This window comes from Mercurialis annua, linkage group LG6 (genome assembly GCF_937616625.2).
Source record: "Mercurialis annua linkage group LG6, ddMerAnnu1.2, whole genome shotgun sequence".
Taxonomy (NCBI): domain Eukaryota; kingdom Viridiplantae; phylum Streptophyta; class Magnoliopsida; order Malpighiales; family Euphorbiaceae; genus Mercurialis; species Mercurialis annua.
This window is the reverse complement of record NC_065575.1, coordinates 3,777,029-3,803,834: the sequence shown is the minus strand read 5'-3', so window position 1 is coordinate 3,803,834 and position 26,806 is coordinate 3,777,029. Positions and strand designations below refer to the sequence as shown.

General features: G+C 33.4%; 2 protein-coding genes across 9 annotated transcripts; both read left to right on the top strand.

The window, feature by feature from the left end:
- Positions 1 to 92: 92 nt before the first annotated feature.
- On the top strand, positions 93 to 6,227 carry LOC126686733 (protein DETOXIFICATION 41). Of its 4 annotated transcripts, XM_050380953.2 has the most exons (8): positions 93 to 593; positions 701 to 1,245; positions 2,570 to 2,656; positions 2,726 to 2,782; positions 3,503 to 3,741; positions 4,533 to 4,651; positions 5,229 to 5,315; positions 6,057 to 6,227. In XM_050380953.2, exons 1-8 carry the CDS (start codon positions 279 to 281, stop codon positions 6,126 to 6,128), a joined length of 1,521 nt encoding a protein of 506 aa, XP_050236910.1. In that variant the 5' UTR covers positions 93 to 278; the 3' UTR covers positions 6,129 to 6,227. The 4 variants fall into 4 exon arrangements, with proteins under 4 accessions (XP_050236910.1, XP_050236909.1, XP_050236912.1 ...); XM_050380952.2 differs by lacking the exons at positions 5,229 to 5,315; positions 6,057 to 6,227 and having other exon boundaries at positions 4,533 to 5,222; XM_050380955.2 differs by lacking the exons at positions 5,229 to 5,315; positions 6,057 to 6,227 and having other exon boundaries at positions 4,528 to 4,663.
- Positions 6,228 to 8,626: 2,399 nt separating this feature from the next.
- On the top strand, positions 8,627 to 26,369 carry LOC126653729 (protein CHROMATIN REMODELING 5). Of its 5 annotated transcripts, none has more exons than XM_050347661.1 (32): positions 8,627 to 8,932; positions 9,132 to 9,182; positions 9,726 to 10,532; positions 10,682 to 10,749; positions 12,241 to 12,678; positions 13,178 to 13,402; positions 13,537 to 13,620; positions 14,218 to 14,277; positions 14,376 to 14,479; positions 14,682 to 14,733; positions 14,823 to 14,886; positions 15,955 to 16,048; positions 16,136 to 16,223; positions 16,310 to 16,444; positions 18,159 to 18,350; positions 18,441 to 18,508; positions 19,336 to 19,429; positions 19,541 to 19,665; positions 19,765 to 19,828; positions 20,289 to 20,501; positions 21,273 to 21,515; positions 21,647 to 21,757; positions 21,983 to 22,069; positions 22,264 to 22,446; positions 22,567 to 22,647; positions 22,754 to 22,999; positions 23,759 to 23,914; positions 24,039 to 24,216; positions 24,390 to 24,571; positions 24,789 to 25,142; positions 25,232 to 25,325; positions 25,455 to 26,369. In XM_050347661.1, exons 3-32 carry the CDS (start codon positions 9,821 to 9,823, stop codon positions 25,919 to 25,921), a joined length of 5,262 nt encoding a protein of 1,753 aa, XP_050203618.1. In that variant the 5' UTR covers positions 8,627 to 8,932; positions 9,132 to 9,182; positions 9,726 to 9,820; the 3' UTR covers positions 25,922 to 26,369. The 5 variants fall into 5 exon arrangements, with proteins under 5 accessions (XP_050203618.1, XP_050203614.1, XP_050203617.1 ...); XM_050347657.1 differs by having other exon boundaries at positions 8,627 to 9,030; XM_050347660.1 differs by having other exon boundaries at positions 8,627 to 9,030; positions 9,111 to 9,182.
- The last annotated feature ends 437 nt before the right edge of the window (positions 26,370 to 26,806 follow it).

Genomic DNA, 26,806 nt, shown 5'->3' with positions numbered 1-26,806 from the left:
TTAGCTAGCCGAAATGCCCTATTTTACTGTAATTATCTAATCTTATGTCGTGACTAGATTTGACTGTTGTAGTCGAATTGATCAATAATAATATGCCTAATCACTGTAGCCCGAGTTAGTTGTAGCTACAATTCCAACTATCAACTATCAGAGACTGGTAGCTACACAACATTGAATAGCTACAAAACAATGAACATATTTATCTTTTGAACATATATATCAATATCAACTCGTAACCTTTCAATCCGTAATAACTTGGTAAAATCAAAAACATAAAAATGAGTTCAAGAGAGTACGAAGAGTTATTACCAAGACTTGATTCACAAGTAAGCATACATAAATTATCATCAAATACGATCGAAGAGTTATTAGAAGATCATCGACGAGTTCTGCCGATTCGATGGTGGACTCGTTTGGTTGCTTGGGAATCAAGGCTTCTTTGGTTGCTATCTGGTGCTTCCATTGTTGTGTCTGTTTTGAATTTCATGCTTAGTTTTGTGACTCAAATGTTTGTTGGTCATTTGAGTCCTATTGAGCTTGCTGGTGCTTCTATAGCTAATGTTGGCATTCAAGGTCTTGCTTATGGTATTATGGTATGTTCTTTTATCTTTTTTTTTTTTTTGCTTTTTTTAATAATTTGATATTTTATTAATTTTATTTTATTGATACATTTCTTGGTTCCACATGTATAAACAAACAGCTAGGCATGGCTAGTGCTGTCCAAACAGTTTGTGGTCAAGCCTATGGAGCCAAACAATACTCAGCAATGGGAGTAATCTGCCAAAGAGCCATTGTACTACACTTAGCTGCAGCCATACTCCTCACATTCCTCTACTGGTTCTCCGGTCCGGTACTTCTCGTAATCGGACAGTCGGAGACCATTTCCGCTCAGGGCCAAGTTTTCGCCCGTGGTTTGATCCCTCAAATTTATGCATTTGCCATAAGTTGCCCTATGCAGAGGTTCCTCCAAGCACAGAATATTGTTAATCCATTGGCATATATGTCTGTTGGAGTAATGTTGCTTCACATTCTTTTATCATGGGTGGTTGTTTATGTTTTGGATTATGGGCTTTTTGGTGCGGCCCTGACTTTGAGCTTCTCTTGGTGGATGCTTGTGGTGGCTAATGGGCTTTACATTGTTTTGAGCCCATCTTGTAAGGAGACTTGGACTGGGTTGTCGTTGGGTGCTTTTAGAGGAATTTGGCCTTACTTTAGGCTCACCGTTGCTTCGGCTGTCATGCTCTGGTATGAATATGAACACTTTTTTTTTTTTGGAAATCCAATATGAACACTTTTCTTTTGTCAATTAGGTCTAATTGATAATTTGGTTCAATTTGTCAGTATAAAAGTTTTGATATTTGATATTTGATTTGGTTCGGTTATAGTCATACAAAACTTAGTTAATTTTTTGTGTAAATTAAATTGCCCGGTTCAATTTGGAAAAAAATAACTATATAAATTTGTTTCGGTTCCATTTTGAAAAGAGATAAAAAAAAAATGGTTCAATTTGATTTTAAACCGAATGTACATTTCCCGACCCCCTACATCCAAACGGTGTAGTATTTTAAAATGTATTATGTAAGCTATACAATTTTATTAGTTCATTATCTGCAATTATCATAACGGTTATTTATCATCTGAACAAATGAATATGACGGTGTTGAGACACGTATTCGAAATTTTTATAGTTTTATCTATATCTATATCTATATCTATACTATATATAAAAGCACGGATGGGGGGGGACAGGCAAATTTACCGAATAATCTTTTCTAATTTATTATAAAATAAAGGTTTTATGGTAATTGAATAATTATTTATTTAATTTATTACTAAAGGTATATTATAATTAGAGTCCTAATTTGATAGTATTATTAGAGTCCTCATCAAAATTGAATTAATTTTCCATATAATAGCTAACTATTTATGATTTACATTGTATTAATATTCTCGAGCATTGCGATTGTTGTAGATATGTTGAGGAACTAGGACTCTAACTATTAGAGAAATTTGATCAATCGTTGAATAAATAATTCTCCATCTCTTCAATCAATTTGAAATATTTGTAAGCCGATCAAGATCATTATAATTGTGATTATTTTTTTATTTATTTCACTAGCAAGCAAACTAATTCAAAAATAAGATTTTAAAATAAAAGAAGTGGGGTTAAAATAAAATAATATATAATACTAATATAAGAAAATACAAATAGAGTAATTTTTATCCATACAAAACAAAAATATCATATATAGCGACTTTTTAATTTTTATAAATATACATCAACGAGTCAAATATTAGAGTAGATAAAATATTTTTAATTAACTACCATTTTAATTATTATTTAATAAAAATATTTATAAAATATTTATTAATTAAATATAGTTATAATTCCTTTAATTTATAACAATATAATTATCATTATTTGACGAGTCACACTACGAGCCACGTGTGAAACACGTAAAGCAAAACTAGTAGAATAAAAATACCAATAATGCCACTTCTTGATTGGTAGTAATATTTCATAGTTTATGAATAATTTTGAAGCTACTAAATTTGATTTCTAATGTAGCTTGGAGATATGGTACAGCCAAGGAATGGTACTCATCTCAGGCCTACTCCCTAACCCAACAATCTCATTAGATTCCATTTCCATTTGGTATGTCATTTTAGACTCTATTTGCTTGAATTAATTTCAAAAATACTAATGTCACTTCAATTCCTCCAGCATGAATTACTTCAACATGGACATGAATTTTATGTTGGGCATAGCTGCAGCTACTAGGTTGGTGAGATAGCCGCTAAATATGATAAATTTCATTGACGATCCCTTAACTTTCGTCTCTCCGACCATAATTTTATAAACTTTAATTCATAACTATTTCTAAAGATTTTGATTTTGTGTATTGTCCATGACGTCACTTTAATTTCATTTTTTTCCTCAAAATCTAATGACATGACGGTCAGTTGGAGTTAATTGAATCAGGAAAATAACATCACATGGAAAAAAGATTATAAATCCAAGTAGGTGTTTTAAAAACCAGACGGGACCGGCCGGTCGAACCGGGCTACAGGTTCAAAATACGCAAAAACCAAAAATCTGATTGAACCGGTTTGGATCGGACAAATCGGTTATTGAACCGGTTGGACCACTGAAAATCGGATGAAGAGAACTAGCGGCGGAATAAAAACCTAAAATTCATCGCTAATTTTAATTTTTTTAACTTTTCCCAACATTTATTGAACCGATGACTTCACCAGTTCGGTTTTTAAAACAATAATCCAAATATCATTCCAATTGGCAGTCGACAGAAACGGAACTAGAGTGACGTTATGGACAATACAAAATAAAAGTTGGAGAATAATATGGTTACGAATTAAAATTTTGGAACTATAGTTGGAAATAGACAAAAGTTAAGGGATTACCAATGGAAATTAACCCAATCAAATGTAATAAACTTTGATTAGAGTGATTTAATAATAAAATTATTTGATGTAATTGCAGTGTTAGAGTAAGTAATGAGTTAGGGGCAGGTCATCCAAAGGTGGCTAAATTTTCAGTATTTGTAGTGAATGGAACCACCATTCTTATCAGCATTACCTTCAGTGCCATTGTGCTCATCTTCCGAGTCGGGTTGACTCGGCTCTTTACGACTGACTCAGTGGTTATAGAAGCAGTTTCTAATTTGACTCCTCTGCTTGCCATCTCCATTTTCCTCAATGGTGTCCAACCTATTCTCTCAGGTAAGAAATTAAACTACCAAAAGTTCACTTTACCCCCTTAAACTTGGCGCGTAAAAGGTAAAATAAGGTTAAAATTGTAGTTTTTGATAATAAAAAAACACCCTCAAAATGGGTGCGTCGGCTTGTTTTATCCCTCAGCTCTAATTTGTACATCATGCTTCCATTGTAAATCGCTTTCCATAGTTTTCTGTCATTTTAGCTAAGGCATAATACCGATTTTGATAGTATTTTTGTTTAGAGCCGCGAATTTAACCTTATTCGATATTTAATATCAAGTTTGAAGGCAATATTAACTTCTGTCATATGATCTACGGTTATGGATCAAATTGTATTAGATTTTATCAAACTAACAAAATTTTACTCATTCAAAAGTTAATGTACTTTATTTTTTTTATTTTTTTGGTCTTTATCATATTTTTTCATGAACTGTAATTTTATAATAAAAAAAATACCTTTCATTACTAAATCTCTATTTATATCAAATTATATAGATATAGCAATCCATCTATTTAATACGAACTTTTATTTAATTCTATTGAGCAGTTTTTGTCTACTATTTAGAAGTAGATGGGTCGACATGTGACATTCATATCCAATGACGGATGAAAGGGGTGGCATGGGATAGTCATTAGCCCCCTCCAACTTTTTAAAAATGTTAAAAATTGGTATTTAAAGTTTTTAACTTTTATGATTTGGCTCTTTCTAGTTTTAAAATTATCATTTCATATAATTCATGTTGTAATTTGTATTTGTGTATAAACGATGATATATATTGTGTTTTTGAAGGGCAGGTGTGGCTATTGGCAGTGGATGGCAAGCAATTGTAGCATATGTTAATGTGATTACATATTATATTATTGGTCTTCCCATCGGATGTGTTCTTGCCTTCAAAACCAATTTAGGAGTTGCAGTAAGTGGCCATGGTCGGTTCAGTTTGAAATCGACCAAAACCGACAAATCGGTATTTGTAATTTTTTTAAATCGAACTGAGAAGTTCAGTTTGACTTGTCTCGGTTCGGTCGAAAGCCAAAAAAATTATATTTTTATCTTAAAATTAATACACATATTAAATAATTGTTGTCTAATAAATTTTCATATGTGTATACTATCACTTTTTTAAAAAAATTGTTTACTTTTGCAATCGATTTTTAAAATATCCAAACCGAACCGAAAGCCAAACAACAAACTTTTACATAATTACAACTTTATTCAATAAATAACTGAACTATAATTATAATTTCAGTATGTTTTGGTCCGGTTTTTTAACACCCCTAGCAATAAGCTTATTTTAGTTTTTTGTTGGTTCGATTTGATTTTTGGACATGGAAATTATCAGTTAAATTTAGTGTAAAACAAACAGAGTTCAATTCAATTAGAAAAAATTCGTACTCTATTCGATTTTATAGAAAAATAAAATTTCAATTTGATTCGGTTTGAACCGCATACAAATGAAAGCATTCAATTTAACATTTTGGTTGTAATCTCAGGGCATATGGTGGGGAATTATCATTGGAGTAGTTTTCCAGACTGGAGCTTTAATTATTATTACCGCAAGAACCAATTGGGATGCTGAGGTAAAAAAAAATTACTCCTCAATCATAATTTTCAAACATATATTTAATCGATACATTTGATGGTTCGTTCTTTAAAATGTTGATATTGAATTAAAAAAATAAATGTTATTTATGATTTTTTACATAAAAACTTAGCGTGTTTGGTTTCAATACGAATTTTCAGTTTTAAATATTTAAAACATGGATTATTACTCTTACCATTTGATATACCGCTTATTTTATTCGATAAAACTAAGTTGTGATATATATTACATATTCCGACGGCCATATCAATTTGATTTATTGAGAAAATTGCTTGATATTCTGAAATAATAAAAAATTAATTTTAAAATTATAAAATTTAAAAGTACAAAAAAAAAAATCATTCAAGTTATTCATAATGAACAAATGAACCTTTTTTGTTTTTTTTTTGCCAGTTAAATCGTCAACATTTTTAAACATTGAAAAAAAAATCCTTTTAATTTTTAAAAAGAGCAATGAAATCCTTTTGGTTTATTTTGTTGACACTTAATCTCTCATACTTTTAGTTTTTTTCCCATCTTTTTAAATGTGACAAATTATTTTTTATAAATTCATCCATGTAGCCATTGTTTATGGTTGATTCTAAAATAATTTTTTTCAGAAACCAAATTAATATAATATCATAAAAAATTAATTTCATATATATAATAAACTTGTTAATTTCTTCATTGTCCATAACTCTCCATATGCCTCCTCCTATGAACACGAATGATTTTGCAGGTAGAAAAAACTGCTCAACGTTTGAAGGAGTCTGCAAGAGAGACATTGAACTTGGTAGGGAACAATGCCTAGAGTGTATTTTGTAATAACATTCTTTAAGAGATTTGTTGTAATTTTGTAATATTTATATTTGATTTACTTTAAACTAATTTTCACCTTTTATTTTATAAATAGTTATTGATAGTATTTTAAAATAAATTTAAGAATAGGATTTAGACACTTTACATATAAAATATTAAAAAAAGACTTATTGACCAAAAAATCACTCAACTTTTAGCCCCTTTTTAATGTTACTCTGACGTTGCAATTTTGTCAATTGCATTCAAATCCACATCTTTAAGTTTCAATTGCACTCTCATTACTTAAATTAATCTTTTTTTATTCGGCAAAAAGTCAAATAGATATTTCATATTTTAATATTTATTCTAAATAGCACCTTTTGTTTTATATAAAACAAAAATATATTATTTTCCAAAAATTCAAAAAATAAATATAATAAATAATAATATAAATTAGTACTATTCATCTTTTCATTTTAATTTCAAATTAACCGTTCATTTCGGGACGAACCCGAATTATCTCCCCATAAAAGACGAACCATATTTGGTTTCAACCCAAATTTGGATCGTCGTCCTGAAGAAGATGAAACAAGTATTCCCTCGCGGGGAGGACGAAGTAGTTTGTCTTAACAAATTAAAATAGATTTTTTTTATTTCCTCTCTAGTTAGATATGAAATGTTCAAGAAAACAACAACAACTAAAAATAGAAAAACCAGCTCTATCAATAAATGAAGTATAGTACTTCTTTGAATAGCATAACTAGAAAGCTTCTCTGCCACTTGATTTCCTTCCATGTTCGCATAGTCATATTTACAAAAATTTATTGCATAATTTTATTTACAAATAGTTTAGTTAGTGCCAAAGGTAAAAATAAGATAGACTATTCGTGAGTTTTTTTAGAATCGACTCAAAAAAAAATTAAAACTCATTAAAAATTGAGCCAAGTTCAAATTTGAGCTTTCCAAGTTTAATTTTGAATATTAATTGAAGAAGTTCACAAGTATCATTGGCCTAAACGAATATTTTATACATATGAAATAACAATTTATTTCGTTAAAATATTAAATCTTGATATGAACAGAAAATTTCCTGTTTAGCAGCTAGAAATCCCTACAACTATAATTGTTATGCTATAACATTAATTCCATACAATTTTTCATGAATCTGAATAAATTAATAAGTTAATACTGATTAAATAACCAGTTCAATTTTTATATTTAATATTTATTAATAAATAGTCCAATTTATATATTTTCATGTTATATCACTTGCGTAGAGCTTAATGAAAAAACTACGGAAGATGTTCTATTAATCAACATACGTAAATCTATACGAAGAGTGATCTCGCCGAGTTAGGATGGGTACCCGACCCCTTTCGCCCCTACCTCCACACTTAGATATAAGTGGGGAATTTGTAGATTATTGTTAGTAAATATTTCGATCATTAGCATTTTTTCCGGTTTGAACACAATCAAAAAAAGCTCACACCTCACACTCCAACCTTTTTAGATTTTTCATTTTATATCCCAATTGCCGTTTTACGCGCTACTTTCCATAAAATTGATGTTGTTTTGACTGTTTAAATGACCAAAACAATATTGTATAAGACAATCATACTATATATTGTACATAATGAAATGTTGAGATATCTGGTGTCACGTTTTTTAGACTGTTCGTAAAATTGCAAAAAATAAAAATATTTTATGACAATAATCCAATTAGCATTTTTAATAACGTGTTACAATGTAATTGACTCGGTTCACAGATGACACGATATATTAAATCTATTTTTTTCTTACCAACTATTATAATCAGGACTGTTCATCGGGTCATTATGTTGATTTGGTTTAAAATAGAATGAAAATGACAAACTAAAATATGTTAAATTTTCAAATTAAACTGAACCAAATTATAAACTGAGATTATATCAAACCAAACCAAAACATTATTTTTAAATATATAACTTTTATTTTTTTAATTGAAAAATAAATTTGAGCTGGAAATACTGTCCAATAACTTTTCATATATATATTTATTAACATTTATATCTAATGTACTCAATTTTTAACTTACATGTTAACTACAATTTAAAATAGGATTACACATATATAAATGTACATATTTATGTTAACTTTTTTTAAAAGTAAACTTTATTATTTTACTCTATTTTTTAACTATTTCAATTATTAAAAATGTCCAAACCGAACTACAAAATAAAATCAAACCAAACCAAACCACAGTAATTAAATAACCGAAACCACAATTTTTACACACCTCTGTTACAGCAAACAGGGTTAACTGAACCCCTCAATGCCGAAGCCCAAAAAACTCGTCACACGCTCGCCGTCCGATTAACTCAGCCCCGTAAAGACCTCGCCACGTGCGCTCAAACTATTGGGTAACCTGTATATATTTTATTAACTTTTCGATAAATAGTTTTTAAATATAGAAAAATAAAAAAGAAGAAAAATATAAATTAAACACTTAAATCTCTAATCTTAAAAAATATTTTGGTTAGATAAAAATTAAACTCTGTTTTTATTTCTTTTTTCCTCTCTCTCTCTCTCTAAATCTTTTTATCGAACGATTAATTCTAAAATCGCCTCGTCATCTTCCCTCTAAATCGTGACGGCGGTAACATCAAAATCACCGTTCGGCGTATCTCACTCACCACCGATTCATTACCTCGATTCTGAATTTTTGTTGAATATACAACGCAGAACATCTTAAAACGGCATCGTTTGTGTTTTTTGTTGTTGTTTTATAAGATACACAAATTTATCAGCCGGCGATTAACTTAATCGGCGATTTGAGAGGTGCGCACGATTATTAACCTGCGCACTTTTGGTTTTGATAAGACTTTTGACCTAAATTAGCCGATACTGTCACTTTTTATTCTCACCGTTAATTTAAGGTTAGCTATCAGTCATCTGATTTCAATTTAAGCATGGATTTTATTGCTTTATTGTGTTCTGTATCGAATTTGAATGTTAGGTTCTTGTATTTGTGCTTTAGGGTTTTTGAATTGGAGTTTTGTAGAGCTAACGTGTTCGTCAGCAAGTAGCGGTAATGGATCTATTTTTTTGCTTTATTTTGCTCTGTTGCTGTTGTTTTGATTATTTTTGATGATATTTAGAGCATTGGAATTGAATTTGCGCGCGAATTCAGTGGACAGTGTGCGAATTATGGTGTACTGTTATGCTTATTTCATTTCTAGCTTCTTTTGAAGTTTTGTAGTTACTTGTGTATGCTTTTGTTCACTCTTTTGATTGACGGGGTTTGAATTGAAATGCTTTGTATGTCAGTGTGATGCTCTCTGGGCATCGAATTTGATATTTAGTTTCTTCCGTTTCAAGTTATGATCGCATTTGTTTTTGACGTTAATTTTATTCCTCAATTCTTGAAGTTTAGTTAATGTGTTATAGGATGCTGCTGTTCTGATGTTAAATGCTTTGCTTATTGATAAATTTCATTACTTGTGAGTTTTAAAATTTCCTGTTGCAGTCTGGCTACTGTCTGAGCTGTTTACGGACTTTCTTTTTACTGTGTATATTTGCATTTTTTTTGTCTGAAAATGTGGTTCATCTGATGCCTGTGTTTGTTTTATAGGGCTATTAGAGAGAATTGTTGGGAGACTGAAAGAACGCATATTTAGTATTAGGAGGAGCAGAAGTTTTATTTTTTGCAGAACTCCATGTGAGAGGATGGCCTTTTTTAGGAATTATTCAATCCAAACTGTTTCTCAGAGTGTTTTAGAAGAAAAAGATCAGGGGCCGGAAGTTGGTAGAATGGTTGAGAATGAAGATATAGAACTGACAGCAAGTGAAAGAGTGTTTGACATGAATGTTGATGCACGATATGAAAGTGAAGGAGAGGATGTTGGTAGAATGCAAGATGGTGCAGCTCCTGATAATGCAGTTAGCGTAAGCACTTCAAACTTGCAGCCTTCTGGAAGGAAAAATGCTGCAGGAAAATGGGGTGCCAGTTTCTGGAAGGACTGCCAACCTCTGGGTGCTCAAGGGGCATCTGATTCTGCGCATGATTCGAGATCAGACTACAAAAATGCAGAGGGATTAGAAGATGATGAATCGGATGGAAGGGATAATATATTAGAATCAGAAGATGAAGAAGGACAAAAAGATCATGGTCAGGGTCAAAAAGGCCAGTCAGATGTCCCTGCTGATGAAATGTTGTCCGATGAATACTATGAGCAGGATGGGGAAGACCAAAGCGACTCAATGCATCATAGAGGATTCGAACATTCTGCTGGATTGAATTCTAGGGGCCACTCGAAACCTGCACGTGATAGCAACAATATCTCTAGGAGTTCAAGAGCTTCACACAACCTTGAAGATTATGACGACGGCAATAATGGCAATGGAGATGTTAATTATGAGGAAGAGGATGAGGAAGATGGTAACTTCTTTACTGCTGCTGTGCTCATCTATGAGCTCATCATTATTCTCTTCTACACCAGATATGAGATTTGCACATATTATGTAGTTACTATAGTTTCTATTTACTCTTTAAGGATGGGCCTTAGTTCTTCATCTTATTTCTTGCAGAAGATGATCCTGATGATGCAGATTTTGATCCTGATTATGGTGTTGGAAGTGCCCAAGCAGTGCATAAGGTTATTATGATTGCATTTTCTCATATTTCACTGTTCTCATTTATCAGTTTTTTTCTTTTGCATTTTTAACCCTGCTAACTAATTAACCAGACATTATGATTTGCGTCATGATTTATTCTGCTTCGAACTCCCTTTGTGCTTTTGTCAGTTTGATATAGCGCCCTTTGCCGCCTTAGTGTAATTTTTAGCTGTATGTGTTATGTTGCATGAGAAGTGATGCAAACATGATATGCAACAGTTTATGGGGTTGTAATGCAGGATTTCCAATTCTTTTACTTGTAAGGCTCTGCAATTATTCGGTATGAAGAATCTTTGGAGATTGTTTTCTGAAGTTTGTTACAACAAGAGTTGGATAGTGCAATATTGAAATAGCTTACCATTCTCTGATACAACTTCATGAGTACATCATAAATTTTTTAATCTATTTTTAGTGCGCTCGATTTTGTCCAATTTTTTCAAGTTGGATATTGAGAATATGCAATGCTCAGTAATGTTATAAAACATAATGGAACATTTAGTTTTACTATTATTGTAGTTGTGGTGGAAGATGTTCCTTGACGTCTTGAATCCGGAGAGTTTTTGGTGCAGCACTTGGAATTTGGTGTGAGAACTATCTAATGCAGTCTGTGATCGGAAGAAATGGGTTGATTGTCAATAGTGGGCTGAGATAGCTACACAATACAATGCAGGCTTTTTCTATATATTTTCCAAGCCTGTCCAAGTGCATTAGCAAGGGTGACGAGTGAGAGGGTCATTACATATTTGGTCAGCCACTTCTGTTTTGCTGTTGAATTTTTTTATGGCCATTTGCTCTTGGACCCAACTTGTTTTCTAATTCTGGGCTGTGGAGTTTCCTGGAATTATGATATCCATCGATGTTTTGTATAAGTAGTTATGTTTCATGGGTGTAGAACCTGAACCAGATTTACTCGGTAGTGTTATGTTGGGTGAAAAAAAATCCAGTAAGGAGACACTAGAGAAGGTTTGAAAATTGATGCAAGTGCCAGAAAAAATTCTGGAGTAGTAAATGAGGCCAAACTATCCAAGTTCTGGCATGACACTGAGGCAAAATTATACTGTTCTGTTGATCCGAAATATTGTTCAGTGCTTCATCAAAATGATGGCAGTGTTGGAAAGTTGTTGCAGGGAACTTGAAAGCCTTAGCCGGAAATATTTTGAAAACTAGAGGGGCACTATATCTGTGTCGATGATGGTTTGGATGGAGAGTGCACCTAAATGTGTTATATTTTGAGATTGGTAGTCAAAACTGTTGTGCTCTTTTTTCTTGCCAGTTAACCCTAATATAATTTTACGGAGATTTTCTTGCCTTAAATATTACACTTAACTCTGTCTTAGTTTTTAGTTGTATGGATTTGAAGATGTGTCAGGAAAAAAAACAGTTTCATTATCTACTTGAACTTGGGATAAATATATGTATTGTGTTGCCAATGCTATTGGCATCCTGATGGAGTTGATGTTTGCTTATATTAGGATAAAGACTGGGATGGTGAAGATTCAAAAGAAGAAGATGATGTTGATGAGGATATAGATACATCAGATGAAGATGACTCTTTCTACACGAATAAGCCCAAGAGTAGGCTACAAGGTAAAGGTGGACGGATTGCAAAATCTAATAAAGAAAGAAAGGCATTACCCGCTGCTTATCGACAAAAAAGAGGAAAACCAGTATTTGAGGAGGATGAATACTCAGCAGATGACACTGGCGGTGACAGTGATGAGGATTTTAAAAGCATGACAAGGCGGGGAGCACATATCCGCAAATCTATTGCTCGATCAACTATGTCAACAAATATCAATGGAAGAGATAACGAGGTTCGCACTTCTAGTAGGTCAGTTCGAAAGGTATCATATGTTGAAAGTGAAGAAAGTGAAGACAATGATGAAGAAAAAAAGAGAACGTCTCATAAGGTGCAGTCTATGTTCTATAGCATGATTATGTTTTGTTTTTTTAATGATTAATTTTTTGACATGATGTGAGTCAGACATTTGCTCGACTAATGAGATATTCTTATTGTAAGGTTTCATCTAGTAGGCCATACCAGAGTTTTTTTTTTTTTTATTATGGTTTGCAACCACATTTCTTCTGCTTTTAAGTCTTAGCTTTACATTCGCTCCTTTCTACGCACTTTTGTAAAAAAAAATTAATTTCTGTTTTTAGAAATCTCTAGGAAATTGAATTATGACTATAATTTGATTGAGGACTTCTAGAATGAATGTATATTGTTGAATGAGTGGAATTAATAAACCAAGGTCATTGATGATTTTTTGAGTAAATAGATTCACCCCCTCATATTTGGCATACGTCTTCATGGGGCTTAAATTTGCAGACTACAAAGAGTTTTATCCTTAATTTTTCTCTTGCATTATTTCTCAAGGGTGTCTTATGAAATATGAACTACATTATTAGGGAGAAGTTGAAGAGGAAGATGGTGATTCTATTGAAAGAGTGCTGTGGCATCAGCCAAAAGGCATGGCAGAAGAGGCACTTACGAACAACCGATCAACTGAGCCTGTTCTGTTAAGCCACCTGTATGATTCTGAACCAGATTGGCATGAAATGGAGTTCTTAATCAAATGGAAAGGCCAGTCACATTTGCACTGTCTGTGGAAGCCTCTTATAGAACTACAAAATGTATGTATGGAATTCTCTTTCTTATAGTTCTACAAGGTGTTTGCCTACTTTTCCATGTTGCGTTTTGCTCATAAATTGCATATTATTGTTTCTTGCACCTACGGTTTTGAATTTCTAGTTGTGTGTGTTTTCAGCTGAGCGGTTTTAAGAAGGTATTGAACTATATGAAAAAAGTAAATGAAGATGTGAAGTATCGAAGAATGCTTACACGTGAAGAGGTAATGCTTTGTGCTGTTATCAGTTGAGAATTTCTGAGGTTTTTGTTTCTTTATTGATGATGAGATGTATTTCTAACATGAATTGATGGAAACATTGAGAAAGCCAGAAAGGTCTGACAATTATAATGGGGATAGAAATGAACAAACTTGCACATGCACATGCAAAGAATAGACGAGAAACCAAAATGATGAAAGGAAAACAATTTGGCAATATACTTAAATCCTTGGACCCATATGTGTATTTATTACTGCAAATTTAGCCAAAAAGATAAAACTTATGTTTTTTTTCCTTATGCTTTGTTATATACCTCAACATGAAGCTGCAACTAAAGTATAAAATTTAATTGCTGAGCATGATGTGCATGTGAATTTGATTAATCATCATATGTCTGTTGGTTTTGGGATTTGTTTATCCTAAATGGTCTCACACTGAGTGAGTGATGCGTATTTTCCAAAGATAGCTACTTCTGGCATGTCAGCTACCATGTGGGCTTCCATTGTGATATTGGATATCAGTTTTGCAAATTAAAGCTCAAATATGTAATATATAGAATCATCAGTTTTGTGTTCTGAGACATTTTTTCCTTTCTCTGTTAGATTGAGGTCAATGATGTCAGTAAGGAAATGGATTTGGATCTAATCAAGCAAAATAGCCAGGTTTGTTCATGCATATTTCCTTACTCTGGATTCTGAGCGGGATTCTTTGATTTCTTAAACTTTCTTGTCGTTATATTACTGTTTATTGTGGTTTGTAGGTGGAGAGAATCATTACTGATCGAATAACTAACGATAACTCTGGCAACGTTGTTCCAGAGTATTTAGTCAAGTGGCAAGGATTATCTTATGCTGAAGCAACTTGGTATTCCTCTACTATACTTATTTCTAAGATTTAAGCTGTAACTATTGAAAATAATTTTTTTTCTTTTTGGTATTTTCCAGAATAAGTAACTCTTTTTCTTTGTTGTCAAGGCTAGATTATGTTACCGACTGTTAAGATTCTTATGGAAATATGCACTACTTCTAGAGTTTCCTTGTGGTTATAATTACTGTTTCTGGTGCAGGGAAAAGGATTTAGATATAGACTTTGCACAAGATGTAATTGACGAATTTAAGGTATTTTATTAAATTTGATGCGGTCTTCTATTGGCAATTTAGCTGTCATGTATGAGACCATGCTTTATGTAATTGTCATCATGCGGCAGGCACGTGAGGCTGCAATTGCTGTACAAGGGAAGATGGTTGATGTCCAGCGTAAGAAAAGCAAAGGTTTGTACCACTGTATTTGATATTTTTTGCTGTGTTTCTTCATGTTTAGAACTTTGTTATGAACAAAGCATAAGGTGAGAGTAGCATTATAAAATATGCAGATAATTTTTTTTTTATATAGAAGTATGATCTATTATACTTCGTTGTACGTAGGATGATCTATTATACTTCATTGTACTATTACTCCTGTATAAATGAATGCTAGTACGTTTTCATGGCGTAACATATTTTTTGGATATATTCATTAGCAGTACTTGAAAGGGATCTATTAAAAACAATCAAAAATTACGGGGGTGGCATTTTGACTTCCACTTTCCTTTTTGTTTTTTCTTCACTTAAGTCTCTTTTACTTTTTGGAAATAGCATGAAACTGTAAAACAGACACTCTAGTCAATCATCTAGTCAATCATCGTCACCACCATGATAAAGATATTGGTGGAGAGACATGTAGCATAAAGCCCAGTCCCCAAGTTTTTTGGGAAGTTAACCTCTTCTTGAGGACACAAACTCAAGAATTTTAGAAACTATCAATTCAAAAAGCTACTTATAAAATCAATCATATATGTAAGCTTCTAATACGTCCTTAACAAAGTCGCTTTCTCTTATGAATTTTCATATGGCTTTCAGAAATATTCCTTGAATACAATTTTAACTTCTCTAAAGTGTAAAAGAAGGTTTCATGGATGCTATATAAGGTATAGAAAGGATTAAAAGGAGGTTTATCTTTAGAGACAGTTCAATTTACAGAAATCTGTGTAGAAGAAAAGAAGCTAACTGATTCAGTTGTAGAATATATTTCGTTTGCTTTAAATTAAGTCTAAAAATCATTAGCATCAAACCGAGGTTTCATGGATGCTGTCTATAATTAAGGTATTGAAGGCTGTTAAGTTTTATACAGGATAGAGAAAAGAGAAGTGACCCTAAACAACTTGAGCAAACACTAAGGAACGATTTAACTAAAATTGTAACTATTTCATATTAAAAAGCAACGCGTTGTGTTCCTCTACTTTTGTTTAATTGTATTTCAAATGTTACGTAACTTGTTGTCTTTACATTTATTATGTTCAGCGAGTTTGAGGAAGCTTGACGAACAGCCTGAGTGGCTGAGAGGAGGAAAGCTTCGTGATTATCAGCTCGAGGGTTTAAATTTTCTTGTTAACAGGTATGTGTATTGTTTTACTGAGAGAAAAGCAGAGGTTTTTCCACATGCTTGTTTTATTACAATAGATACACTTTTTTTAATTGACAGTTGGAGAAATGATACAAATGTCATTTTAGCTGATGAGATGGGTCTTGGAAAAACAGTTCAGTCAGTTTCTATGCTCGGATTCTTACAGGTTAGCCTTTTCTGGTACTTTTCCTTTAACAGTCTTTAAAAAAATTGTTCATTGAAGATATGTTTTTGTTGTTGTTTATCCTGCAGAATGCACAGCAAATCCCAGGGCCTTATCTTGTTGTCGTACCATTATCCACTTTGTCTAACTGGGCTAAAGAATTTAGAAAGTGGCTTCCTGATATGAATATTATTGTATATGTTGGCACCCGTGCTAGCCGAGAGGTAAATGCTACTTATTTACATATGTTAAACATGACTCACACCCATTTATTTCCAGTCTCATCTGTTCTTAATTAATGGTTGCTAAATTGATATTCTATCCTGAATTGACATTTTGTTTCAAAATTAAGTTACAAAAATCAGATATGATGCGTGAAACTCTTAACAATAGTCCTTAAAACCTAAAGTTATTTTGGCTTATATCATTAGACAACGGGTGACATTTACACAATATAGTTAATTAGCTTTGGTTAAGTGTCTCTTTCTTCTGCTCGATCCTTTCTTCCTTCTCAAAGGTTTTTGTTGGCTTCATTCAGTGTTAAAAATTATTATTGGGGAAAGAGTTCTCAAGTCATCCTCAATCACCTTAGTGAAGCAAGTGTGGCTTTAATGAGTTTTCATTAAAATAGATTAATATATGGCTTTGCTTTGCCTGCTTGATCTAATTTCTTGCCCTGGTGTCTGCAATATGGATTTAAATCGCGGTAAAGGCTGAAGCGACTGCCGCCATTTCTAACGGAAACGTATCAGTTACGACTGTAGCCGTTACCAAGGCACAGATTTTCAATTCTTTCTGTAAAGATGTAGAATTAATAGATTTGAAAGAGTTAAATGAAATTTACTATACAAATCTAATATATATCTACTAAAATAAATATATAATAAATATATGCTTAATTCATCATTTTATAGTGTATAGAATATGTATTATCGTGTTCGTAATAAAATAAAATATACTTATAATAGATATACAAGACACTAATATAATTGGAATATCATATTATATTCATACTACAAACAAATGAAAAGTAAAACATGAATAATAGAATTTTTTTTTGGTGCAACAACACTGTTATTTAAAGTTAACGGCTTCAATAACGGTCGTAACGGCTTTTATTTATACAAAACTAATTATAACCCTTAGATAACGGGAAAAACGGTAACAGCAAGTTGAAAATCCTTTAATAATGGCTTTTACATAATGAACGGCCTTAATTTAAAACCATTGTCTGCAAATCCATCCATAAGTACGATTATTGAAGACACTCGAGTTTGAAGGCAAAAATAAAAGATGAGCCCACAATGTTGTCTGCACTCTCCTCTTTGTCAATTTACAATAAGATCTTCTATCACATAGGGAAAGAAGTGTAGCTTTGAGAAGGTATTATGGATGGTAGAAGAGCGATTGATGGCAGCGCTGTGTTTCCTTGGTCTGGCTCCTGTCCTTGAAGTTTGCCTAGCTCCATATGTATGGCTGGTGCTTGCTCTGAAATTGTCCCCTTCACCTAGTATGATATTTAGAATAGGGATCCCTTTTGTCCTCTTTCCTGAGATAAATTTGGTCCGCCCCACTATTTAACTCTACTGCGGAGAACCTCATTTAAGCAATTTGATTAAATATCAACACGGAGAAAGGTTAAAAAGAACAAAATTTGCAGATAGAAAGGGATTTTGGGGTTCACTCTTATGCTATTTTAGGTGTCACGATTTGAAACCCAATTTCTACTAGACTTTTGTATCTATTGTTCTCTGTCTCTCCTCAAATGCATGTAACCATAACCTTGTAAACTAAAGTCTTTTTTTAACAAGGTTTTTAAATTATTAGGTTTTACCTGGTGCAGTTTGAGATAGCAACTTCTTTGAACTATGTTTTTCGCCAGTTGCAGTTTTTCAGATATATTGACCTGTTATGCTCAAATTATTTGTGGAATCTCAGGTTTGCCAGCAATATGAATTTTATAATGACAAGAAAGTTGGTCGGCCTATAAAATTCAATGCACTATTGACTACATATGAGGTTGTTCTGAAGGATAAAGCAGTTCTGTCCAAGATCAAGTGGAATTATCTAATGGTTGATGAGGCTCATAGGTTGAAAAATAGTGAGGCACAGTTGTATACGGCTCTCTTGGTAATGCTAGCTATTCAAATACTTCAGTTTATTTTTCTTACATATTTTTCGTATTCTTATCATTTAATTTGGGAATTCTTTTTCCTATAGGAATTTAGCACCAAGAACAAGTTGTTAATTACTGGAACTCCATTGCAGAACAGTGTGGAAGAATTATGGTATTGATTTATTTTCTTAGTCATGTGTGGTTATAGTTGCTTTTGCAAACTTTAGGGTCTATTGTTGGTGTCCAAGTGTATTTTGAGTTTCAGAGTGTTCCCCAGTTTTTCCATGAATTTTGAGATTCTGCATTTTCTAAAAGTTACCAGTTTTAGCATCAACGTTTGAGCATTACCATGCAGCAGTATTTTAAAACATATAGAGTAAATGTTGGTTTATTGCAGGAGAATGCATATTTAGATATTAGTATTGCTAATTAGATATATCATATAGTGATATACCATTAGAGTGAATTGTTATACAGTCCGTCTCTCATGTAAATGGAAGAGTCTTTGCATGTGCTACTTTTATTTTCTTGCAACAGTTGCTCAATTTGTAAAATAATCATGTTATTTCACCTAGTTTTATGTATTTTCTTTGTTGACCTTTCAAATCATTTTTGTTGATAATCTATTTGAGAAAATATAAAACAATTGCTGCTTCATTGCAACAAATCGCAAATTTGATAGTAACTACATTGCTTAGATAGTCAATAACAAAAGGTAAGATTTTTTGCAGTCTATCTCTCTTGTAAATTCAAGACCACGGTCTTTGCATCAGTTCTTTTCTTTGCTTGTAATAGTTGGTCAGTCAAAATCATAAGGGTAGTATGGTATTGCTATCTTTAGATTGTTGACCAATATGCATGTGCCACACACTTACATACCCAGTTTAGTATAATTTTTTTTGACTTCTAAAACCTTTTCGATCCAGCTGCTCTTTTGTTGCAACATGTGTGCATCTTTTTTGAGCTTATATGGTTTTCTCCTTTAACAACGTTTGTCAGGGCTCTGCTTCACTTCCTAGATTCTGATAAGTTCAAGAGCAAAGATGATTTTGTGCAGAACTACAAGAACCTTAGCTCATTCAATGAAATGGAGGTCAGATTTGGAGATGCTTTCATTGCAGAATTTTTTTCTTTTTCCAAATATTCAACGTTTTCAACATATTTGCAAAGGATGATTTCTTTTTCTTTTTTTGTTTGTTTCTAGCTTGCTAATCTGCACATGGAATTAAGGCCTCACATTCTCAGAAGAGTTATTAAGGATGTAGAGAAATCCTTGCCTCCGAAGATTGAACGTATTTTGAGGGTTGAGATGTCCCCACTTCAAAAACAGTCTGTATTATTTTCAATTTCCTGATGAGCGTTGTGTGCTTGTTGCCTTTCTTGTACATTGATGTTTTACACAATTCGCTCCTGGTTGCTTTGGTATAGGTACTATAAATGGATTTTGGAACGCAACTTTCACGACCTTAACAAAGGTGTTCGTGGGAACCAGGTTAGTAGTTGTTTTGACTGTTATTCAGATAATATGTAGGTCCGGAATTATGATGCAGCTTTCTCTTTACATTTTTTTTAATATATATTTACGATTATTAAATTTTGAATTAATACTGATCATAGGTTTTTCAAGTTTCTGTATTCTATTTTGCTATCTCTTTTTTTTTGGGTAATTAGTCATGTGGTTATTAAATCTGATTTTTTCTGCTTCGTCACCATTTGGCTACAGCTATGGAATTTTTTATGGAGTGGAAAAACCAAAGCAGCACTTCCCTTAATTCTTAGGCTAGGCAGCAAAAGTATGATGTCATAAACCAGGGGAATGTACATAAAGTCAATAAGTGCATGCATTTATTCTTGGGCACTTAAATCCTTGGGAGTTTTTGTATGCTTTGCCTTATTATTGCTGGCATGTTGGAATTTTAAACATATATGTAATTGTGCCTTTTCATTTGCAGGTTTCACTTTTGAATATAGTGGTAGAATTGAAGAAGTGTTGCAATCATCCATTTCTATTTGAAAGTGCTGATCATGGTTATGGAGGGGATTCTGGTATCAATGATAGCAGCAAGTTGGAAAGAATTATCTTGAGCAGTGGAAAGCTGGTTATACTTGACAAGTTACTTGTTAGGTTGCATGAGACAAAGCACCGCGTTCTGATCTTTTCCCAGGTTTGTTTCGTAAGCACTTGTGTATGTGTAATCAATATATATATCCCTGCTATAATTTATTCTGGGCATTTTTTTTTGTGTGCCAGACTTTTTTTTTTGCATAAGAGTAATGTTAATCATAATAAAGAGAGTAGCCATGTGTGGGTTTTTATTCTAAAACCCAACTGAATTAGACCGTACTGTGAAGGAAATCACAGCGGTTTGGTTAGATTCCCTTATCCGTTTGTATCTTGATGGTAAAACCCATTCCCGAGACCCTGAATTTTTCTAGTGTCTGTCAAAAAGCTTCCTACACTTTTAATGGTTCTACACTTTTTGACATGCATGGCCAATTTATAATTCGGCCAAATCGGTGAAGTTGATGTGGAAGCAAACAAAATAGTTAGGTGCTTGATAACCGAACATGCTCATTATCTTTTATAAGGCATCCCTGTTTACATTCTTTGGAGAATCTGGCTGTGTTTAACTATCCCAGTGCATCTTTTATATTTATGCATCTCAACACGTATGTGGTTTTGAGTTTCCAAACCTATCATAGGGGGTTAGTAAATGAAGTAGCCGGGTCTGTCGGCTTTATATTTGTAACTTTTTAGTGTAAATCATTACTATTGTTTTTATATTATTTTTGTGTTAACATAAATGATATTTTAATTACTTTATTTATAAATGAATGTATTAAATTATGTAATAATAAGTCTCTAAACATATTCAAAATTAGTTTACTAATAACAGTAAAACTTTTCTGCAATGTACTGTTATTAATGGCTGCAGATGGTTAGAATGTTGGATATACTATCAAAATACATGTCCTTTAGGGGTTTCCAATTTCAAAGGCTGGATGGTAGTACAAAGGCTGAGTTGCGTCAGCAGGCAATGGAACATTTTAATGCACCTGGTAGTGATGATTTCTGCTTTCTTCTTTCAACGCGAGCTGGGGGCCTCGGTATCAATCTTGCCACAGCTGATACGGTTATTATATTTGATTCAGACTGGAATCCCCAAAATGACTTACAGGTTTTTAAGATGAAAAGCTTGCCTCCTTCTTACTTAACTCTTATATTCATGTGGTCTTTACATGCTCTTATTTGTATTGCTTATAATAAAATTCTTTATTTTCTGAGACAATTTCTTAACTAATGTATCAGGCTATGAGTAGAGCTCATAGGATTGGGCAACAAGATGTCGTTAACATATATAGGTTTGTCACTAGCAAAAGCGTTGAGGAAGATATCCTGGAGCGAGCTAAGAAAAAGATGGTAGCTTGTTTAACCTTATCTTTAACTTTCAAATGATGTTCCCCAGTTTTTTCATCCTAAAATACATTTCATCTGTAATTTATATTCTATACCCATAATTTGTGCGGTCTGTATGTACATATATCTTGTATATGCTTTGATGCTATTGGTATCTTTAGACATCTTTGATGCTAGTTTTTATAAAAGTTATTTAAGCATTTTCTCTGTTTTGCATGTTCCCTACAGGTTCTTGACCATTTGGTGATCCAAAAGCTAAATGCGGAGGGTAGACTTGAGAAGAAAGAAACAAAAAAAGGAAGTTACTTTGACAAAGTAAGGCTTTTAGCTATTTTGTTTTAAACTTGGTATCAGGCAACTAATATATTGTTTTGGCTTTCAGCTGTTTTGTTGCCTTGTTTTCTTGTTTTGGCATAATGTTCTATCAATCATTCTATAAACTTTGTGCTGCTGCATTACTTTCTTTGAGACCGATTACTAATACAACTTTTTACATTTTATAATTTCAGAATGAACTTTCTGCAATTCTAAGGTTTGGTGCGGAGGAGCTATTTAAAGAGGACAAAAATGAAGAAGAAAGCAAGAAGCGACTATTAAGCATGGATATTGATGAAATTCTTGAAAGAGCAGAGAAAGTAGAAGAGAAGGAAGCCGTAGGAGAGGAAGGGCATGAATTGTTGAGCGCTTTTAAGGTAATCATTATTTGTGGAGTGCATGGTTTAATCATGTTGCTCATTTTCTTTGTATTCTTTTGGTTATGTTCTTATTCTCTGTTAATGGTTCATAATACTTAGTTATTTGGTAAAACATAGGTTGCCAATTTTGGTAGTGCAGAAGATGACGGGAGTTTTTGGAGTCGTTGGATAAAACCAGAAGCTATTGGCCAAGCTGAAGTATGAACTTGTTCTGTTATGTTGTTCTTTTGAATTCATTATTTCATTTTGGTTTATTTCTTTAAAATATAAATTAGTATTTAAATATTTGTTGTTTGTGGGTTAGGAAGCATTGGTTCCTCGTTCTGCTAGAAACAACAAGAGTTATGCTGAGGCTGACCAATTTGATAGAAGTAACAAAAGGAAAAAGAAAAGTTCGGAGCCTATGGAGCCACAGGAGCGAGTTCTGAAACGTCGCAAAGCAGATTATTCAACTCCTTCAGTCCCAATGATTGAAGGCGCATCTGCCCAAGTGAGAGATTGGTCTCAAGGGAATCTCTCTAAAAGAGATGCTACACGTTTTTCTCGGGCGGTATTGTTCTTTTGTGAAGCTTTTACATTTCAAAAGTAGAGTAAAGAATTTTCTTCTCCTTTTCTGTTCTTTCATCGACTTTTACACTAATTTCACCGTCGTCAACTTCATTTTTCTGCAATAAGATCACTGAATTCATATAATAAATTGATGAATGTTCACTTGATTCCTTGAAATATCTGCCAGAAAGCTCATATAGGATTTAACTTTAGATTGATCTTTACCAAGTAAAAAAGTAGGTTTCTTTAATTTACCCTTGGGCTGCACATTGTTAGTGTTAAAATTAGATTTACTTGCATGTTTTGTCGCATTCCTGTTTTATTGTCATGTTTACATTTTTCTATTGCTCAACTTTTAAACGTGAACACGATTGAACTATTAATTTTAGCCATCTGTGTTTGGAAATAGTATCTAAAGCAGTTCTATCAGTAGTTTTGGAGTATTTCATTTCTTCTCTAGTTATAGATGGTGGCAATAACTTTTTTGTTCCACGTAAGACTGAAAATGGGAAATGCTTGAAGCCATTTTGTGATTTTTGGAATCTTAAACTAAAAAATTTTATGTAAATGTTTTAGTTTTTTCTCTGTTCTGTGAAGCCACTGTATCACTTGATCTTCACTTTGTTGCCGTTTTGAATAGTCTTTGATGAGCTGTCAAATATTGGAGTAGCTTACTTCTGTTTAGAGGCGTTTTAGAATTTAATTACTCTCTTATATCTTGAATTTACTTGATTCTTTTTGTACTATTTTATTGGAACAGGTAATGAAATTTGGAAATGCAATCCAAATAGATCTAATTGTTGCAGAGGTTGGTGGATCAGTGGAAGCGGCTCCACCTGATGCACAGATTGAGCTTTTTGATGCTTTAGTAGACGGCTGCAAAGAAGCAGTGGATATAGAAACTTTGGATCCAAAGGTATTATGGCCATACATTGTTTTGGCTGGTATTTTTGCTTTTACTTTAGACCACTTACAGCTCTTAGTAATTTGAAAGATTTACCAAGCTTTTCTTAACAATTGTGAATGGTGATTATTTATAGGGTCCGTTGTTAGACTTTTTTGGTGTCCCTGTGAAGGCAAAGGATCTACTAAACCGCGTCGAAGAACTTCAGCTGTTAGGGAAGAGAATTAACCGTTATGAAAACCCAATTGCACAATTTCGAGTATTGACCTATCTTAAACCTGCTAACTGGTCCAAGGGCTGTGGTTGGAATCAGAGTATGTTATTCCTTTTGGTAGTATCAGTTTTATCTCTTGTCAGTGATTATAACATGGATTTTTCTTGAGAAAAATGCTGTAGCTAAGTTTTGTTTTTTTCCAACTTACATGTTGATCAGTTAAATGAATTTTTTTGGCTAACTTAAATTGTGGATACTTTAAATGTTGATCAGTTGATGATGCAAGACTGCTTTTGGGAATACATTATTATGGATTTGGGAGTTGGGAAAAGATACGATTAGATGAAAGGCTCGGCCTTTCTAAAAAGATTGCTCCAGTGGAGCTACAGCACCATGAGACTTTTCTACCACGTGCACCTAATTTGAGGGACCGCGCTAATGCACTTCTGGAAATGGTAAGCAATAACTGGCTAAGTAAATTGTTCTTAGTATGGTGTAAATTTATCCAGCGTATAATTTGATTGAAATTTTGAATATTTCGTCTGTTTGACTTTAATGAAAAAATAGTGGACCTAATTGATTTTGCCACACAAATTTTGTAGGTCAGAATGGCCCATCTCTCGATTTTATTATATAGCTTGCATAATTATTCTTAATATTCAATCTGTTCAGGAACTTGCTGCTGGCGGTGGGAAGATTGCAAATGCTAAAGTGGGTCGTAAGAACTCCAAGAAGCAGAAGGAAAATGCTCTCAATATCTCATTAGCTCGCAGTAGGGTCAAGAAAGGAAAAGCTGGTTCTACTTTGCTCACAGTTCAAATGGGCAAGAATCGACCACAGAAACCTCAGAAAGCTGAACAGCTGGTGAAAGAAGAGGGTGAAATGTCGGACAATGAAGAGTTGTGCGAGCAGTTTAAGGAAGTGAAGTGGAGGGAATGGTGTGAAGAAGTCATGGTTGATGAGACTAAAACCCTCAGACGTCTTCAGAAGCTGCAGACTACCAGTGCCGACCTGCCAAAAGACAAGGTATTCAAACGTTTGCTGTGGTTTCATATTGTCTTCTCTGTGTGCATGTTTGCTCTCCCTAGAATTCAATAGTGAACCTTTCCTATCAGGTGCTTTCGAAAATCCGGAATTATTTGCAGCTTATTGGGCGGAGGATAGACCAAATTGTCTTTGAATATGAAGAAGAGATTTACAGACGAGATAGTATGTGCCATTTTCTTATATATAATTTCATTTGTTGTTTCATTTCATTTTAATTGACTTACCTCTTGCATTTTCACCTTTGTTTCTCTGACACACATTTGACTTTTAAATTAAATGTTTATCTTTCAGGGACTACCGTGCGATTATGGAATTATGTCTCAACCTTTTCGAATTTATCTGGAGAAAGACTTCGTCAGATTTATTCCAAACTTAAGCAGGAGCATGAGGAGGCAGGTGTTGGTCCTTCTTCCCACATTAATGGCTCTTTATCTGGTGGCGATTCCAGTTGTTTTCCTCTTTCACAGCATGTTCAAAGAGGGTATCAAAATGCAAATGCCTTTCAGTTATCTGAACCAATTCAGAAAGGTCATGATAATGTGAAATTTGAAGCATGGAAGCGTCGGAGACGAGCTGAAGCTGATATGCAATCCCAAGTTCAGCCTCCCTTGCAAAGACCAATTGGTAATGGTGTTCTTGCAACTGATCCTAGCTCATTAGGCATTCTTGGGGCCGCACCATCTGATAATAGGCAATTTCTTCGGACGCGTAAATCTGGTTTTCCTCCAAAACAAAATTTCCAATCAGGTATAAAGTAGTAGTATTTAATGAAGGAGATCAGCTGATTTAAACTGATTCTGGCGGCGTTCCCCTAGTCACCTGATTGAGTCAGCCATTCGAGACTATTGTATTCTTTTTCAACAACAAAATAAAAGCTTTTGGATTCCTCTCTATGGCCGATCAGAAGCTTTTCCGTTAGGTGGGGGAGTTCATCAGTTCACATCTCCATGCAAAAAGCGGCTTGAGGAGAAGGCCAAACTCAATTAACATGAGCAAGATGCATGTATCTTGCAACAATTTTTTGTCTGTTAGGAAGCTAGTCCAGTAATTTGTTTACGTATATAGCGAAGAATTAAGAATAGAAACATTAGCAGTCTAATCCAATTTCAAGTATACATACATGAGCCGAACATAGTTACATGTATTACGCGATGTGAAATGTGTACATTATCAGTTTTGCATAGTATGAATATTTCTTCTTCCTTACGAGATTTATAGTTGTAATATCTTCCCTAATTTTTTATTATGTGCTTATGCGCTTGTTTTAGATAGGATTATGCTTCCTTATTACATTGTATTGCTAGTGCCTAGTAACAGGTGATCTACTCACCGTTGATGTTGACAGTGGTTCTTCCCAGCTGAACTGTTTTTTGAAGGAGCTTGAAGCTGCTAATTGTCGTGCAGACATGTAAATGGTAAGCTCCCTCTTTTTTTTGCTTTTTTATTTTTTGAATTGAGATCATGTTTTGTTGAAATACTTTGGAAATTATTAACTCCTGTGCTTTTTTGACAGTCCACTGCCTAGTGCTACGGAGGGGAGGGGAGAGTTATCAATTGAGCAAAGGGTACTTACAGTCCCTGAGTTTGTGCGGCAGGAGCAATTAACTCATATTTACTATTTAGTCATCTTAATCATTTAACGA

Bases quoted from the DNA above. Each gene is read 5' to 3' on its own strand.
- LOC126686733 (XM_050380952.2), top strand. From the start codon at position 279: ATGAGTTCAAGAGAGTACGAAGAGTTATTACCAAGACTTGATTCACAA. The intron at 2,657-2,725 runs GTATGTCATTTT...CAATTCCTCCAG, and splicing joins TTAGATTCCATTTCCATTTG to CATGAATTACTTCAACATGG. The intron at 3,742-4,532 runs GTAAGAAATTAA...TTTGAAGGGCAG, and splicing joins TGTCCAACCTATTCTCTCAG to GTGTGGCTATTGGCAGTGGA.
- LOC126653729 (XM_050347659.1), top strand. From the start codon at position 9,821: ATGGCCTTTTTTAGGAATTATTCAATCCAAACTGTTTCTCAGAGTGTT. The intron at 19,666-19,764 runs GTCTGTATTATT...GCTTTGGTATAG, and splicing joins ATGTCCCCACTTCAAAAACA to GTACTATAAATGGATTTTGG. The intron at 22,070-22,263 runs GTAAGGCTTTTA...TTATAATTTCAG, and splicing joins AAGGAAGTTACTTTGACAAA to AATGAACTTTCTGCAATTCT.